This window comes from Xiphophorus maculatus, chromosome 5 (assembly GCF_002775205.1).
Source record: "Xiphophorus maculatus strain JP 163 A chromosome 5, X_maculatus-5.0-male, whole genome shotgun sequence".
NCBI classification, from domain to species: Eukaryota; Metazoa; Chordata; class Actinopteri; order Cyprinodontiformes; family Poeciliidae; genus Xiphophorus; species Xiphophorus maculatus.
In genome coordinates, this window is record NC_036447.1 from 20,095,133 (window position 1) to 20,108,705 (window position 13,573).

Here is a 13,573-nt window from a genome sequence, read left to right on the forward strand (position 1 = left end):
GGCCTGTTTAGTCCCAGATGCAAAAAACGCTGTGCTGTGGCGTGCCAGCGTGCCGAACACACGCGCCTGACGATAGACCAGCATCATAAAGATGGGGAGGTGTTTATGGAGGAGGTACGCTGGCTGAGAAACGTGGAAGAGATCAAACAAACGCAGGAGATGAGAAGAAGGGGGAAAAGTAAGGCAGCAGAAGCGTGGAGCAGCGAGGCTGCAATGTGTGCCATATAAGGAGAGTGGAATCTCTGCAGCTTTCTGTGTTGCTTTCAAAGTCTCATATGAGCAACAACCCCAAGGCCTGGTGACTAAATATGGTCCAACAGCATCAGCATTGTTGAAACAAAGATGCCTTTGAAAGGGATAGCTGACAATTTTCCTGCAGTCATCAGTGACAGGTAAATTTAGCGTTCCTTAACATGTGAAGACAAGAGGTGATTATAAATCAAGGGAAGAATATCTAGTCGTACATGTAATGACAAGTTATGCTATTCTATTTTGTTGTAAAAAGTCGATCATTCAAGACAAAATCTACTTTCCCAAAACACACTATGCACATGACGTCAAAAAAGGCACCAGAAAATTTATTAGAGTTCTTTTTTGTACGTCCACCTATATTTTACATATTTTTATCCCAATTTTTTTATTTTTTACAAATTCCTCAACAGTTTACATTCATATTATCTATACTCTTTAATCATGCTGCCTGATCAGCTTGCAACATCATCGACCCAAATACACAGAGCGGAGTTACCTGTTTGTTTCTTCAGTGTGCTTCTTAAAGAAAGTTGGAGTTTGTAAAACACTGTAGGAGAAATCAATGCTTCCTAAACGTTTGTTACAGCAAAAAAAAAACAAAAACACCCCTGGATTGTATCCTTAAAGTTTATTGCGGTGTGTTGAAGTGAAAATGAATACAAATGCAAATGACATAATAAATGTGTGGAAACTGGGCCCTCTTTCCTTACTCTATATGAAAATCTGCACTGCTAAACCAAATGAATAAATCACAGAAATAACCTTGGCTACACAACTGATTTAATGCTATTAGTAAAAAAACTGGAATTAGGGCCCCAAATCCAATTGCGGTCAAGGCCCCTCATAGTCTTTGGTTGGTTCTGTAACAAATATTTTTTTAGTCCATTCAGTCACATAATTTGTAAGAAATCATGAAACTAAACTGCAAGAACACAAAGTTTCAGAGCAGAGAGCAGAGCGTTCTAAAACAAAGATCTGAACTTTACTTTGCCCAAACATTTTCCCTTCCTCCCTTATTAAAAGCTGGGGCAAATCCAAAAAAGCAGGGAGGGAGATAACGTGAGTAGAAAGTCAGGAACTAGATACTGCGAAGTGAACGCATCCAAATGGAACAAAATCAGGAATATTTTTAACAACTCAAAATAAAATGTTATTTTGAAGAGCACTTTGAAATTACATGAGGTCACCGAGAAGCCGTCCATCACATAAACTGCTTTGCATGTGAACCTCTCAGCAGGCTGGTGCGTCAAAATGAAAAAATGACAAAACATACAACAGGATTTTTTTTTTACATATAGAAATTTTGATCACAGTCCTAATGTTTCATTTTCTTTGCCTTTATGTCCATAGATGGCCATCCATTGGAGCAATAATATGTTTATAGATATGTTTGACCCTCTTGGAATGCAATTTCAAGTTAATTTGAGCTTGGAAGGAAACATGACTTTTTTCTCTGCTACATCTAAAAGACAAATGGAGTCAATGCTACTATACAAGCTGTCTTGTTTGCAGACAACTGTCCCATGAAGTAGAGAAGAAAATTCAACTTGTGAAAACAGGAACATCGGCTCCAACAGTCAATATGGGCTTGTATGGCACTTTCTTTCCTCTTAATGTAACACTTAAAAAAGTTGGAAACTTACAAATACATGTTCAACATCAATTCAAATGTTCTACAGGTAAATTATGAAAACAGTAGAACACACTATTTTCTAAATATGATCTGTTTAGTTTTCTTTCATTCTCAAACTATGGTAAATTAGCCACTGGACGTATTTGGGCTGAATTTAATGGTGCTGAGGTGCAAACTGATGATAAATAATGATTTCTGATATGAACGAAATTCTGATTTTGACTCCCAATTACATTTGAGTTTTGTATTACCATAAAGACTTTCAAATAAAATGTATGTTAATGTAACTTTACGGGTTAATTGTTTATAAAAACAAGTAAACTACAAAAACATCTGTAGATAAAAAAAATAAAAAATCTAGATCTTGGAAAAACCAGTCAACTAGTTACAAAAAATTATTTAAAAACGCACCATCTAAGGTGGTGGTGTCCATTTCTGGCTTGTGTCCCGAGTCTTTTACATAAGTCCCTGATGCCACACACCTCATTCTGAATAACTGAATTACTACACCTGCTATCAAGACACAGGTTAGCATCCTGCATGTTTAGAGCAGGTTTACTGAAGGACTTTAAAGCTTGTAGGACACCAGTATTGGGACGGGTCAGGTTATCCTGATAAAACAGCAGTCCTTACCATTTCTGTGGTGATATCGCCACCGTGTGGCACACAATTAAAACAGCACCTTTTCCAAATAAAGCTCAATATATCTTAAAATAAAGAATTCTGTATTCTCAAAAGTGTAAATGGACATATATTTGTAAACACAAAATATGAATAAGTTGAATTTTTGTACAACATGTATTGTTCACATCTGGTGTAAAGAGAACAAGGAAAAAAAAGAAAAACTCCCTCCCTCCACCCACACTTTGACAACTTATAAAATACCATTTATCCTCCCCTTTAAGCCTTTCATTCTGCAAGTCTTCTAGATTACAAAATAAAATATTAGAAAATAAGTTGTATTCAGGTAGGTGGTGCAGAACTCCTGGGAGAGTCAAAGCATCCTCTAAGTCCGCGAGCTTCGCTGGTCAGCAGCTGAATGTCATGAATCATGTCCAGGAGCTGAGATACTTACAGCAGCACCTCGCAGCAAAACCTTCCCTCGGTTATCACTGCTGTTCAGGAAGTGAGAAACCAGCCCATACAGCAGAGGTCTATAACATAAGAATAATAAAAACAGCAAATATGTAATTTATTATTATTTTTTTTTCACTTTCTTCATAATTTCAACTATAAGGTTGCCAGATGCGGCTCTGGGTCAGTATAATGTGATTTACTGGGTGAGCAAATGCCTTAAAAGTAAAAAACACAGACATCAAACTTTAAAGCCAAACCCTGATCTGAAACATAGAAATATTATTTACTGCTGCATTTAACTCACTTCACATCATCACATTGATCGAGGTTCACTGAGATCTATGAACTGCTAAGATTTTTCCTAGTATTTTCAAGTAAGTACATTGTATAAACAAACAGGTATGTAAGGAATTGAATGGATAATAAACTATATTAACTAAATCTTTTTGGTTACAGCAGAAAAGATAAAAACTCATCCTCAGACTGACTGGATTGTGATTTTTGAACAAAGCCAGAGAGTTAAATAAAATCAGTTAGATTTTCTTATTTTAAAATGCTGCAGAAAGTTTGTAAAACTCTGGTATTTTTATTTAAGATTATACACTGTGAGGATAATATTGTGTTTGTGCCAAGTTCACAGCAGACTGTGCTGAGATTTTTCAAATACCGACTCAACCCTTACACAGACTTGGAGCTTGCATCCTCCGAGACTCTCAGCTCAGCGGCCAAAAACTGTCTGTCCAAAGGAGTTTCAGGTTGGCCTGATTCTGTGAAAGCAAACATTGGAGAGAAGTAGATCGTTGGTGTGAAATCAGAGCAAGTTAAACTAACAGAAAGTGAAATCTGAAAGAAAAGTAAAAGTTTTCTTAGGTGAAAAAGCCGATGGGTTTATGACAACGTGTGCGCTTGATCTTGACACAATTAGCTTGGGTTCGTGTTGAAATCATTGTCATTTGAAAAAGCCACTTTTGATTACCCACCTGCTGTGAGCACCGACGCTGTGTGCCTGTACTTGTTGAACTCCAGGTATTCCCGGATGAGCTCGTTTATGAGCAGGTTGTCATGGGACAACGACGGCCGCGCTCCCCGCTGCTCATCCAGGGCGCTGAACACCTCTGCTCGGATCCGAGCCTTCAGCTGGCCCATTACGCCGCGGGACTCCAGTGTCTGCCTCACAGCTGAAAGGTTCAGTCTCTCTCTGAATTATGATTCCCTCCCATTCAAATGCAAAATAAACTGGCATGTAAGTAGGAAAAGGTGACTGGATGCCAAAGTCGCTTTAAAAATCACAGATTTATCGTTTTTTTATTGCAAGAAAAAAATAAAATCCGTCACCAACTGTACTGTAAATAACATTGCTGTGGTGTAAAATAACTTTCTAGAGGTTTTACTTCTTAAGTATTATAGTACATGAAACAGAGCTTGTTAAAGAGGCCAAATACTTTCAAAAAAGTGTTGAACAGGCTACATATTTCCATATCAAAACTCCATACTTTTTCACACTCAAATTTCCACAGTTTTTCAACCCATTTTTAAATATTTACTACTAATGTGCTGCAAATATTTCTACAGTCATCAGCTTTAAACATAGAACCAGTCAAACCTGCAAGAGTGAATGGACGGAAGAGCGGATAAGAAACTCGTTGTGGACAATAATACGATCTGAAAACACAAATATATTTTGTTTTCTTTGCATACTCTGACCTGTAAAATAATTAGGAACTCTGAAAATGAAAAATGATGTGCGGCAAATTCCAAAATTCATTCAAATATTATTGAATGAAGGTTCAGATTTTCAATTCTTGACTTGTTAAATACGACTTATAAAGATGGGGATATGATCATAAGCCAGTTTTTAACTCGTAAGAGAGCTTAATACTTCTACTTCTAGTTTTAATATGTATTACTCAAATTTCCCCCAGAAACAAAAGGTCATTGCAGTTAGCTAACTAGCTCGTTGCTATCTAGTATCAGTAAACTAACAGGAACTCGAGGTAAACAATACAGGTTTTAGACTCAAGCTTTAATGCTTGAAATATAAATACAATACAGAAGAGACTATCATTCTAAGCCCTTTCAGTAACTGTGAACTCTTGGCTAAAATGTCCACGAATCGACAGGTAAAACAGAGCTTCCGGTTTGTTATGATGCTAGCTAACCAGTCCCGGGACGAGTCATGCCGACTCGTCCTTCACGACACAACTAGGTTTTATTAATAATTTTAGGTCTAAAATAAATAAGGAAGTTGACTAAAAGAGAGCGCTTACCGTCCTTCAACTCAGAGATGGTCGCCATTGCAATGAGTGTAAACAAACCCTGGAATAACGGTAGGCTATACAAACATCTGCCACCTAGCGGCCAAGTTTTACATCTACAACAGTGACTCGAAAGACTACAAAACAATACACACCATTGCAGTTATGTAAGGTATTTATTTACTTTATATAACTGGATATAGGACACAAAATAAATAAAAAATAAATAAAAATAAAAGACAAATAAATAAGTTCTAATAAGATATATGTTGAGTTTGTTTTTTCCTTTCAAGTTCTCCCATCTACCGCCTAGTTTGTAAAAGGGATGTTCCACAATTGTTGGCAGCATTAAAAAAAATATACTCCTCCATCAGTTTTTGGACATACATTTTAGAGGGTTTCTTGGAATTTAAATGTCTTTCAAACTATGACTGAAAAACAACTTTTACAACAATTATGAAGACATTGTTTCTTTGTTATTTTCCCTGCTGATTCACTGACAGACTGTATTAACCTTTACCCAGTACATTTTACCCCTGTCTTTATTGTCATTCATCATTATTCATCAAGTGTGTGTGTGTGTGTGTGCGTGTGTGTGTGTGGGCATGTGTGTGGGTGTGTGTGTGTGCCACATTGTCTGACTTTTGAAGAGAGGCTCATACTGTATTTGATGGCATTTTTTGGCAATACCTATTTGTCTTATTTTTGTGTGTTATTCTTTTTTTGTGGGACTTTAGGAATTATTGAGCAATAAATGTGGTCATAGTTACTCTTTTTATTTTCTGAGCCTTTTTGGTAATTTATATGAAACATTTTGGTATTAAAAGTAGGTCTGCTACTTTGTGGTCTTTTGGATTTCCAGATCTACTTTTGTGCTATTTTCTTTATTATTTCTGGGGCATATAGATATAGTAACTAATTAACAGTAAAAACAAACAAACTGTAAAAACATGAGCACAGCAGGCAGACAGAAGAAGGGAAGATGAGCCCAGAGGTTTGGTGAAAAAGTAAAACTCTACATCACCCTGAACTCACTATCTTTATTGTGAAACATGGTGGTGGCAGCATCATGTCGAGTGAATCAGGTCAGTCTTGAGCATCCATCAGAACAATAATCTTAAACCTTCAAACAATGGTTTTGTTCAAATCCATATTCTTGTGTTAGAATGACCTAATCAATCACATAAAGTCCATATAATATAAACACATGAAGGTTCGCTGTTGAAACATGACAAAGTTTCAACAGCGAACCTTGACCTGTTTACTGCTGAAACAAGCTTTTTTATTCCCCTTGAAAAAAAACTCAATGAGAATAAATAGTTTTGCAAAGCTCTGTAAGTTGGTTGAACAGATAAAAAAAAACACTAACAAAAACTTTGAGTCAGACATAACAACATATTCAAATAAACTTTATTATCCAGCATTATATAGAACACGACAGTACATTAAAGGTCAGTGAAAATAAACAAGCTCCTTATAAAAAGTATAAATATAATATATTCCTCAGAATTTTAAGGACAACTAAAACATTTTGACGAACAACATAAATAAACAGTTGGGCTTCTCTTAAAACACATTGTCTAAACCAGTAAGACAAAAACAGTAAATGCTTCTTCTCTTTTCAAAGTTCATAGGGTTCTTTCCTTGAATCAACACTTGTGTGGACTATTTACAGTCCGTCATGTCAGCACCTTGAGAAAAATACTGTTTTTTTGTCACTCTCTGTGTATGGTATGGCCTGAGTTTGTGTGGCGTAGGCAGTGACGATCCCGTAGAGATGTGTCACCATTGTTTTAAAGAGGCATTCTCTTCATTCATGGTGGTTTTCACTACCGGTTTCAGGTTAAGTCTGACCAATAAGGTCTGTTGCCTTTTTTATGTGTTTACATTGACAGAAATAAACTACCAGCCACAACATAGTTGGACCACAGCTAATGTCTTGGCTTACTTCGCCGTCTTTTTTTCCTCCTTCTCCCTGACATATAAAATGAAAACGGCCTCAAGTTTTGAATTTCGGAGCCTATGACAGCCCCATAACTCTCAGCTTTGCAAGCATAAACCTTGCAAATGTTAATGTATCAGAATATTTCCCATCCCAATCTCTAAGAGAAGAAGACAAAAATATAGACTTCTGTCAGTTTGCAAGTACAAAAGTGCCTCTTTTTTGGTATAGAAGGCTAAAAAGAATAAGTAAACATCAATGTCTACGCCTGAGACAACATCAATAAATGTCTTGTGCTTTAAAACACAAAAAATACACAAATAATACATCTCCCATCCTTAAAGAGAATGAAAATCATAAAAATTTGTGGTACTCGTCAAGCCTTTGGCTTCTAAACCTTCACTTCCCTATGTACATTTTGTTGTAGCTTTAGGACTCAACAATCCTCCAGAGCTTTGGTTTGACTGTCCGTCCTCTGAGGTTAACAAAAGTCTTTTCCTGAATTTGAACAAGGTGTCTCTGGGTTTTTAAAATGGAAAAACAAATATGAAAGGGACTGTGTCAGCAGCTGCTCATGAGATTCATCGACAATGCCCTTGCTGGAATAGTTTGGAGATGCCACAAAGCTTGGAAGGGCAGGATTTCATGTTTGCTGAAGGGCCGCACAAAAAAAGGTCCCACATCTGTACAACAAGGCCCTCCGCTCAATGGTACGAGGAGACCTAAACCAGTCCAGCCTCCAGGCACATTCGGTAAAACTGTCCCCGCTGTGAGATGAGGTTGGCTGGAGAGTCCATCTCAGAAATGTGGCCTCTGTCCATGACAATCACCCTGCAAAAACAGAGACGCAGATTTAGATTATGAATGTCTACATTTATAGACCCAATAAATAATGTTGCACAGTTAAGTTAACTTCTGAGCAGGTAATACATACACTCTTGAATTCAACTAGCATCACAACTACCACTAGAAGTCTTTGTATGTGTACATTTTTTAGAAAGTCTTATGATTTGTTTTCTTATATATGGTTTGTTCAGTCAATAAACACACAAAAAAACAAATAAACTAGGACTGCCAGTATTTTTGTTAGGAAGCCAAGCACTTCCCTAGCAAGTCTGTTCCTGAACACAGATCTCCTGGGGTACTTTCTTTCTCATGCCACACTATTCCAAGAAACATAGGCTCTAAACAAACCCAGTTGCTTGGTTCATTGCCCAGTAGAACATACCAACCACACTGAGAAAACTCTGGGCTTAGAGTTTTGATATTGCCAAAACCAGCGAGCTTCACATCACTTTTAGTATTTAGATTCTTATTTTCTTTATTTAAAGGCTATGCACCCTCCAGTGATTAGCCGTCACTGATTTTTGTACAATAAATGACCTTTGATTTCTCTGATTAATTTCAAGCTTGGGGAATTTAATAAATATAACATCAAAATTGAGTACATTAGGACAGATGGGTAGGTTTTAGTTTAAAAGTCAGCTTTTAATATTTTCCCTCATAAGCCAGTCCCATTTTGGCATTTATTTTTATATGGCAAATATATCCTCAGGTTATTACTCTGACTTAATGTAAGGACTGCAGTGAAAATGCATTCCATCTATTTTGTAATACACAATTCACTACCCCATAGCGCCCTCTGGTGTTAAATGTTTTCAGACTCAAGATCACATCTTCTGATCTGCTCTCTAAATGAATTTCATTCAAGTATGTATTACTATATTTGAGATATTTCCAATTAATCTTTCAGTGGACAGCAATAAAGCTTTTTGTACATAGCAGAGACACTTACAAAATTCACTAAGATTTGACAGTACACCAAACACAGACTTAGCCTATGTTTGATGCCAGATAGCATCAAAAACTCTGTTAATCCTTAAAATCAATAGGAAAAACATTTCGATCAAATTCGTTTTGCTATTATTTTACCCAGATTGGCTAAAATAAAAATAAAACAGTAGTTTTATTACTACATTTTTTCCATAATCCGTTAACAAAATATTCATTGCGTTTTCAAACTACTTTGATAATTGTGGCAAATCTTTTAAAATAGAAGCTGTAGATTAAATATTTACAGGTGTATCTAATAGCTAAAGTTTCCTATCAAAAACATCCAATGTGTTTAATCTTTCTGCAGATATTTCCCATGTCATTTTACCAGCACTTGAGAGAAACAATTCACACCTTAATATAAATTGGTTTTCACAGACTCTGAATACTGAGGTGGTGTACCTTGTGTAGTCCATGATAGTGTTAAGTCGGTGAGCAATGGTCAGCACAGTGCAGTGCTCAAACTGTGTGCGGATTGTCGACTGAATGAGAGTGTCCGTTTCCAGATCCACAGCAGCCGTTGCTTCGTCCAAAACCAGGATCTTGGTTTTCCGCAGCAAGGCCCTGGCCAGGCAGACTAGCTGGCGCTGACCCAAGCTACACAGAAAATGTGGAGACACACAATTATATTCAAGATGTCTTCATAGTAGCTCCTATGGGACTCGTGTAAAAAGAACGTCTGGTGCTGCAGCTCTGTTGCAAAATATCATACGGATATAGAAAGTTTTACCTGAGGTTTTCGCCTCCTTCTGAGCATTCGTAGTTGAGTTTATCAGGCAGATTAGACACAAATGTCTTGAGGTGAGCAAGCTCCAGAGAGCTCCAAATTTCCTCATCTGTGTAGGTGTCAAAGGGGTCCAGGTTCATCCTGAGGGAGCCTGAGAAAAGCACGGGATCCTGTGAAGGGGAACAGAAGAAATTATTATTGTAAACAGTTTGTCTAACCCTAAAGAAAGATGTGTGGCTACGGCAGTTTACATGATCAAAGGCATAACTTAGTTTCCATCTGTGCTACTTCACCTGAGGAATGATTGTGATGCGAGATCTGAGGTCATGGAGTCCAATGTCAGCAATATTCACTCCGTCAATAAAGATCTTTCCCTTTGCAGCCTCGAGGATCCTAAAGATTCCCAGTGCAAGTGAGGACTTCCCAGCTCCTGTTCTACCCACAATTCCAACCTAATAAACAAACATTTCTGAAAGTAAATATAGGAACATTTTGCAATCCAACATTTTAAAAAGCGTTAGTGATTACAAACAACAGATGATAAATCACCTTCTCTTTTGGGTTAATATGCAGCGTAATGTCTTTTAGAGCGAGCTCCAGGCCTTTCCTGTACTGCAGCCCGTAGTCCTGTAACTCAATGGTGCCGCTCTGGGGCCAAGCCACAGGCAAAGAGCTGCCCTCTGTACTCCAGCTGGCCTGTAAGAGACAGCAGAAATGGGGAAGTTGAGATCAAGATGAGTCCCTGTGGTGTTCTGCTGAGCGTTTGCTTGTAACTGGAGCACCGACCTCTTTGGGAGTATCAGCATACTCATTGACTCGCTCCACAGAAACAATGTTATTTTCCACGTCCGTCCAGGACCGTACGATCCAGCTGAGGATTCCCGTCACCTGCAACACACAGTGCAGTGTGGTTTACTTCACTTGCAGTATCCAATTACTAACTAAGCAAACCAGTGACTTTTTCATGTTTTCAAAGCTAACTGGCACTGAGTTTCACATTAAAAGGGCTGGGCTTGCTTCTGCCAGGTTCTCATGTTCTTTATGAATTTTGGATAGAATGTTTGCCGCTGTGCAAAAGTATAAAGTAACCTCTGCCTACAAAGAGCCAACACTTTTTGCAATCTTCGGTGGGTGGTCTGGCTTAGTATTTCTTCAGGTTTTTGGATATCTTTGTAAGTTTTCTTCAAGATTTTGTTGCCGTTTCCCTAATTTTCTTTCTACTCCCCATCATTGCCTTTGCAAGATCTTCCAAAAGCCTGAAGAAAAACTGAATTAACACCACTTTTAAGGATAATGAGAAAAACCCTTTCGATAGCTCTTTTCTATGTGTGTGAAGATATAATATCCTACCTGGAGAGAATGTGACACAGCCAAACCGACAATGCCTGGACTCAGAGTGCTTCTCCCCATCACAGAAAGAATGGCAGCAGCAAGGACCACAACGTTACCCACAAACTCCAGATTGACCGCCAGCCACCTATGAATGTAATAATGATTTAGCACTGGTCAGAAAAGTTTTGCTACCTGCCAATACTACAGGAGGCAATATGAAACTAAACACTCTTGGTATTCCCATTAACATTTTATTAACTATGCTTAAAGCTATAATTCCTCTGTGCAGGAACCAAGCCTTTGACCAAAGACACAAATCTGCTCACCGAGTGGCGACAAAGCGGGGAAAGTAGGAGGTTTGATTGAAGTCGACCCTTTCATTAGCCTGCAGAATGAACCTGGGCTGCTCCCCGAAGGCTCGGATCACGCTGGCACCCTGCACAGTCTCATTGAAGTGGGTGTAGATGGGCGAGCGGCTCACAGCCTCCAGCCGGCGCAGCTGACAGGATGTGGCGACGTAGAAGCTCTGTGGACCCACAGTGGAAAAGTAAAACACCAGCTTTCACAGGCTCAACAAAAAGGAGCACAGAGGGCTTTCCCATAATTCAAAATGAATGTGAGTTAAATTTATGTCAGCAGAGTTGATTTTGGACCCCAGAGCATTCCAATAACATACAGCAAAGAAATTCAGATTTTGCTTCTAAAGACGTATTTGTGGGAACTATTGCCGCAGGTACCTGGACGAAGGCGTAAAGGAAAGCAAGAGGCAGGATGATCACAGCTGCAAAGGGCGTCGCCATCAGCACAATGATGCAGACTTCCAGAAGTTTAAAGACATAGCTCAGCATCATTTTCAAGCCTTCAGGGACCATGCAGTCGATGGCATCGATCTCTTTAGCAAAGCGATTCAGGAGGTTGCCACTGGGCGTGCTCTCGAAAAACGACATTGGAGAGCGGAGAACGTTGACCAGCAGGTCCATGTGCAGCTGCCTGGAAGCAATGATGCCGCAGATGGAGATGGCAACAGTGGTACCAAAGATGGCAATTCCTAAAGCATTGTGAGAGAAGAATATTATTAATATTATTAAGTCGCCAACAACTAGTTGACATAGAATTAATGTTGGAACACTAAACTAAACCAACTCACTGACCTTGCACAAATCCCAGAGCCCCAAACACAGACAGTTTGAGATCTGTATCAATCTGTGTGCCATTAACAACTGGATCATCGGCCCACATGCTAAGCCAGTAGTTGTAGGCCAGAGAGGCGCCCTGCTGGAAGGCGTAAAGGAAGACGATGAGAATAATGATGGCCAACCCGATGGTCTTGAAGTACTTCTTGTACAACGTCAGCCTCACCTGTAACAGAAAAAGATAAGAAAAGACAAATGAGTCAAGCCCAGTCACACTCATCTTATGCTAAGATGTTGACCAACCAGGGTGTTTTAAGACTTACTCGTCCAGTGCGAGCTTTGTCCACCTCAGTCAGCTTCCCCAAGTCCTCTGGTATCTGATCCTGGTCGGTTTCAGACACAGGCTCCATATTTTGCAGGTTGGTATTAGTGGTGTCTCCCCTGAATGACAAAGACAGGTCAGAGGTCAGTTTCAGTAAGAATATTCCCAGGATTTCAGTTCACTCCTGTTTTGTTTTTGCATACCCGATTAGCTGCTCTTGTGACAAGTCTCTAGAAAAAGGCATGAAGTCAACCATGCTGAGTCGAGCGTTGGATCTTCTGGAGCCAGCTGCAAAAAAGGACATGTGTTTAAAGACTGCTTATGATTATCTTGATTATTGGAGAAAAAACCCCAATGAATAATTAATCTATCAATAAAATGCATCTGCACCTCTCTGTATGACGCTCTCTTTCCGTTCTGTGCTTGCAAAAGTGTGAATGAAGTCTGCAAAAGCGCCGTGGCGGCTGAGCAGCTCCTGGTAAGAGCCGCTTTCTGTGATTTCGCCGTCCGCCAGAACGAGGATGAGGTCAGCCTGCGGCAGGAAGCTCATACCATGGGTCACAAGTATGCGGGTCTGTTAAGTACACCACAACAGCAAGAAAAAAAAAATATGTGAGCACAATCCAGCGCTATTCTCAGCCTAAAAAACAAAAGACTCAGCAAAGTGGTGGTTTCCAGTTTGTGGCAATAATGGCATGAAATTGTTGGTTTAGGTGTAAAACTGTGCTTGGCTGTGTGTAGACATTTTTTTTTTATTGTCTGGTGTTACCTTGTCTCTAAGGACTCCTTTTGGCCCAATGACTCTGTCAAAGATGTGTTGACCCACATGAGCATCAACAGCAGAAAGTGGATCGTCCAGCAGGTACACATCGGCCTTTCTGTAGACAGCTCTGGCCAGACTCACCCTCTGCTTTTGCCCCCCTGACAGGTTAAGTCCCTGCATTAGAAATAATAATAATAATTTTAAAAAACAAAACATTGATGAAGATTTTGAAAAATTGAACAGCATGTGTATAATGACATGTTGGAATATGAAGGCGCCACAATATTTCTTGCCTAAGTAATGT

The 13,573-nt window shown here is 39.0% G+C and overlaps 2 protein-coding genes across 4 annotated transcripts in view; both read right to left on the reverse strand.

Annotated features, from left to right (window-relative positions):
- Positions 1–861: 861 nt before the first annotated feature.
- On the reverse strand, positions 862–5,311 carry fopnl (FGFR1OP N-terminal like). 3 transcript variants are annotated; one of them, XM_023333619.1, is made up of 5 exons: positions 5,230–5,283; positions 4,566–4,624; positions 3,943–4,129; positions 3,645–3,729; positions 862–3,039 (listed from the first exon to the last, which is right to left on the reverse strand). In XM_023333619.1, exons 1-5 carry the CDS (start codon positions 5,255–5,257, stop codon positions 2,928–2,930), a joined length of 471 nt encoding a protein of 156 aa, XP_023189387.1. In that variant the 5' UTR covers positions 5,258–5,283; the 3' UTR covers positions 862–2,927. The 3 variants fall into 3 exon arrangements, with proteins under 3 accessions (XP_023189387.1, XP_023189388.1, XP_005797279.1); XM_023333620.1 differs by lacking the exon at positions 4,566–4,624 and having other exon boundaries at positions 5,230–5,311; XM_005797222.2 differs by lacking the exon at positions 4,566–4,624 and having other exon boundaries at positions 3,943–4,140; positions 5,230–5,310.
- Positions 5,312–6,610: 1,299 nt separating this feature from the next.
- The window catches only part of LOC102227239 (multidrug resistance-associated protein 1-like), a 32,436-nt gene continuing 25,473 nt past the window's right edge, over positions 6,611–13,573 (reverse strand). The window contains exons 18-31 of the mRNA XM_014476038.2: positions 13,276–13,443; positions 12,897–13,080; positions 12,710–12,794; positions 12,508–12,625; positions 12,203–12,410; positions 11,789–12,099; positions 11,378–11,577; positions 11,070–11,196; positions 10,506–10,607; positions 10,269–10,415; positions 10,013–10,171; positions 9,723–9,889; positions 9,395–9,589; positions 6,611–7,990 (exon numbers count right to left, since the gene is read on the reverse strand). Coding sequence (XP_014331524.1) covers positions 7,882–7,990; positions 9,395–9,589; positions 9,723–9,889; positions 10,013–10,171; positions 10,269–10,415; positions 10,506–10,607; positions 11,070–11,196; positions 11,378–11,577; positions 11,789–12,099; positions 12,203–12,410; positions 12,508–12,625; positions 12,710–12,794; positions 12,897–13,080; positions 13,276–13,443 — 2,280 coding nt within the window. The 3' untranslated portion in view covers positions 6,611–7,881. The remainder of the gene's footprint in view (positions 7,991–9,394; positions 9,590–9,722; positions 9,890–10,012; positions 10,172–10,268; positions 10,416–10,505; positions 10,608–11,069; positions 11,197–11,377; positions 11,578–11,788; positions 12,100–12,202; positions 12,411–12,507; positions 12,626–12,709; positions 12,795–12,896; positions 13,081–13,275; positions 13,444–13,573) is intronic.

What these genes read in the sequence shown, in the direction of transcription:
- fopnl (XM_023333619.1), bottom strand. Translation starts at nt 5,257, where the DNA reads ATGGCGACCATCTCTGAGTTGAAGGACG. An exon ending in CATCTCTGAGTTGAAGGACG is followed by an intron (nt 4,625 to 5,229) that starts GTAAGCGCTCTC and finishes TTGTGTTTTCAG; the next exon opens with ATCGTATTATTGTCCACAAC. An exon ending in GATGCAAGCTCCAAGTCTGT is followed by an intron (nt 3,040 to 3,644) that starts GTAAGGGTTGAG and finishes CTTATGTTATAG; the next exon opens with ACCTCTGCTGTATGGGCTGG.